The 3,355-nt window shown below is 33.0% G+C and overlaps 1 protein-coding gene across 10 annotated transcripts in view; it reads left to right on the forward strand.

Moving 5' to 3' along the window:
* Window positions 1–3,355, forward strand: part of LOC106478314 (calcitonin gene-related peptide type 1 receptor-like) — a 164,918-nt gene that overhangs the window by 137,227 nt on the left and 24,336 nt on the right. For all 10 annotated transcript variants that reach the window (XM_022381897.1, XM_022381895.1, XM_022381901.1 and 7 more), the window contains one exon: window positions 1,080–1,221. In XM_022381897.1, the coding sequence (XP_022237605.1) occupies window positions 1,080–1,221 (142 nt within the window). The remainder of the gene's footprint in view (window positions 1–1,079; window positions 1,222–3,355) is intronic.

Here is a 3,355-nt window from a genome sequence, read left to right on the forward strand (position 1 = left end):
TGTGTCTGTGAAGTTTCATTGATGGTAGTGTCCAGGGTCACTGATGAGGAGTGGAATTCTTCGAAACTTGTCTGGCTCACAGACACACCCCCAATGAAAGAACATACCATTCCAAGCTTTTATTTGTTATTAAACAAATGCTTAAACGGCTCTGTTCAAAGATTGAAATTGAGAATCTCTGTTAAGTAAATATGTTTATAAAAACATGTTTTTTTTATTTATCTATGAATTTGTTTGAACACATTAAATGGCTTATATAATACATGCATATTATTGATATAAATTCATTTTACACAAAAGCCTTCAATAACTCATCAGGAACTTACATCTCATTTCACAGTAACATGTTTATTTTGAGAGGAAATAAGATGTTTTTTTTTATCCTTACGTATCTAAGTATACGGGTATTCGTAATATTTAACGTAAATACAAACTTTCAAAACCTCGTCACATATTTGCTGGATTTCAAATTCTTTTACAAGTCTGGAGGTATCAGACTTTTCATTTCTAAACATTCTGTTACATCGTTGATTAGACAATCAGTCTGTCTACAGTTTAACTTGGTAATAATTTCTGTTTGTCTTCCAATACACTCTTGACATGAACATAACTTAATCATTGCAGACGTGTTTGTTCTGTAAATGTTTTCAAGTAATTGTTTTTTGTCGTTTTTATTGACTTAATTAAACCAGTAATAACAAAATCAGCGTGTTCCATAATTTAACGTTACTCGAAGGAGACCAGGCCACTTTTGTGAATTTTTTAAACTCCCGAAGTGTAAAAAGGGAGAATATAAGAATTACAATACGGTTATCTAGTACTTTCTAAAGCAAAGAGCTATTCAAAATACTGAAACTACAATATATATAATAAATCTAGAGCATTAAATAAGGAACATAGAAAGTGAATTAAAGAAATTTATGTTGAAAAAACGCAACTTTGACCTTCCCAACAAGAGTTTTACGTATCAGGTAAACTGAAAACTTTCATCGCATTGCTGTAAAAAGAAGTAAAGTTTCAACGACGTTTCGAAACAGTCTAAATGCTCCAACGTGATTTTGTTTGTTGGGTACATCTAGGCAACTTCAGGTACACCGAATCACGATGCACAAGCATCTCTTTTTGGCCCTGCTGATGAACGGTATCTTCGTCATCACATTTACCTCTGTTGTCTTGATGGATGAGTCTGACAAAGAAGAGTCTATATTGAAACAGAATGGGGTGAGTGCTTTGAGTGTCAGTTTTGTTGGTAGTGATACCTCTGGATAAAGCGTTAATTACAGTAAAAAACAGTTAAAATTCTTTAAGTTCATCATCAGTAGAATTGAATCTTATAGAGTAGCTTCATGCTATTAGAAAAGTATCAGTTTTAATAAGGCTATGGAGCTTGAAGAACAGAAAGACGAAAAAATAAAATAAAGATGGAACTTTTAAAGGAATCCAATAAGCAAATTTCGAAAGGATGGTATGAGTTATTAAAACGCTCTGGTTAAAGAGTTCTTTTAATTGTGATTCAGTTCACTACACTTTGCAAAAGAACAAGAAAATTCTTATATTTATTTCGTGACTTCCTCCTTGTAAAGTTATAAATCGCGAATTTAAATAGATCCAGAGTATATTTTTCTCATTAGTACCTCTGTGTCCAGAGAATTTCAGTTGTTAATCACAAGAACATACGAGGGAGGAAGGGAAAGAGAGTAATTAGATCCAGAGTATTTTTCTCATTAGTACCTCTGTGTCCAGAGAATTTCAGTTGTTAATCACAAGAACATTCGGGGGAGGAAGAGAAAGAGAGTAACGAGAGCATTCGTTCAAATCAGACAGTAGGAGTCCACAACTGAAGTGTAGCAAAAGCATGGGATAGAGTATTTTAGAACTGCACAACTTGCTGATATTGAATCATACACTACTTTACATTACAGCTGCGGTAAACTTCCAAACAAAACATTAAATCATCCATATGGCTGCAAAAGCAATAATAGCTTCAAACATTATGTAAATAGGGCTGGAAAGTATTCGATTCCTGCATTTTTTGAAGTATGATCATAGCAATTATTTCATAGAGTGAAGAGACACGCTGGTTATCAGATGACAAAATCATCCAATCAATTTGAATAAGCTAAGCTACAAAGATAATAGTATATAAGTCACTTAAGTTCGTTTAGACAATTAATTATTGCGTGTATATATATGTGTGTGGACGAATTAATATTTTTATGTTTTCAAAACGTCAATTTAATAAAGATGAAGTGTTTTTATCTATTTTATTTAATCTAAATAACATAAAATCATAATTCTTAAAGTAATTTCCAGTTCAACAATTAATTTTGTTGCTAATTTGTAAATTAAAGTACTTAGCATTTTGCTTTATGTCTTTTACTAGATATTGAAGTAGCTAACCACATGTTGTACGTCTGTTATTGGCCAATCAAACATCTAGCCTGGTGTGTGTGTGCGTGTTAGTACGTATATAAATCATTTCTCAAGTGCTGAATGAATATCACTAGTCACTTGAACACATACGTACTTTCGTCTTATACGTCTATATTCGGTTTTCAAACACGTACTCTTGTCGTTGTCATGGTTACACGATCACTTAAGTCCAATTATTAATTAGTTACTATCTTATTATTAAAATAAACTAATTACTAATTAATTTATAACCTATGTCTCGGCTGTTATACTGTTGCCGTCTCCAGGGAAGCTGTAAAAGGTCTGTGTGTGATGGCAGGAACCAGGATTCGATCCTGGTTTTACTATATTTAGTAATTAGACATAGGTTAGTAATTATAGAAATTATCCGATCGCCACAACCTTACCTAAAGTAATACTTACGTGCTGCGTGTCTTTCACTAATTTTTGTTGTGAATGTTTAATAACCTATCTGTTTCAAAACCCCCACCATTTGCATTTGATTAAACTCTTTGAACGAGTCTTAGCATAATCGTATATGTTATCATTTACTTTAAGATATTGACTGACAAACATTTGATTATTTGTTGTTCCCTTACCGTTTGGTTGTGATGAACAATGGTAGTTGGTTAATGTTCTTTTAAATATTTCACCTATGATCAGGTGTCAAATTTATATGTGTCTAGCGTATAGCCCGTCAAAAATGGCGGGGCAAGTACTCTCACTCCCCACCCCATAGTATACCCTAACCTCACATTTCATATCTAGCTGACATAATTAAATTCTGCGAAATCATGCTTGACCAACAAAGAAGCAGAATAGTGCAGTCGAGGCAGTCAGTAAATTCCTTTGTAAGCCAATCAAAATTTAGATCATTCTTGAAATAAAATCGTGGCGTATTCATGGAATAGTTGCTTGTTTGTAGTTATGCACAAAGCTACAC

Source organism: Limulus polyphemus, unplaced genomic scaffold, assembly GCF_000517525.1.
Source record: "Limulus polyphemus unplaced genomic scaffold, Limulus_polyphemus-2.1.2 Scaffold199, whole genome shotgun sequence".
Lineage (NCBI taxonomy): Eukaryota > Metazoa > Arthropoda > Merostomata > Xiphosura > Limulidae > Limulus > Limulus polyphemus.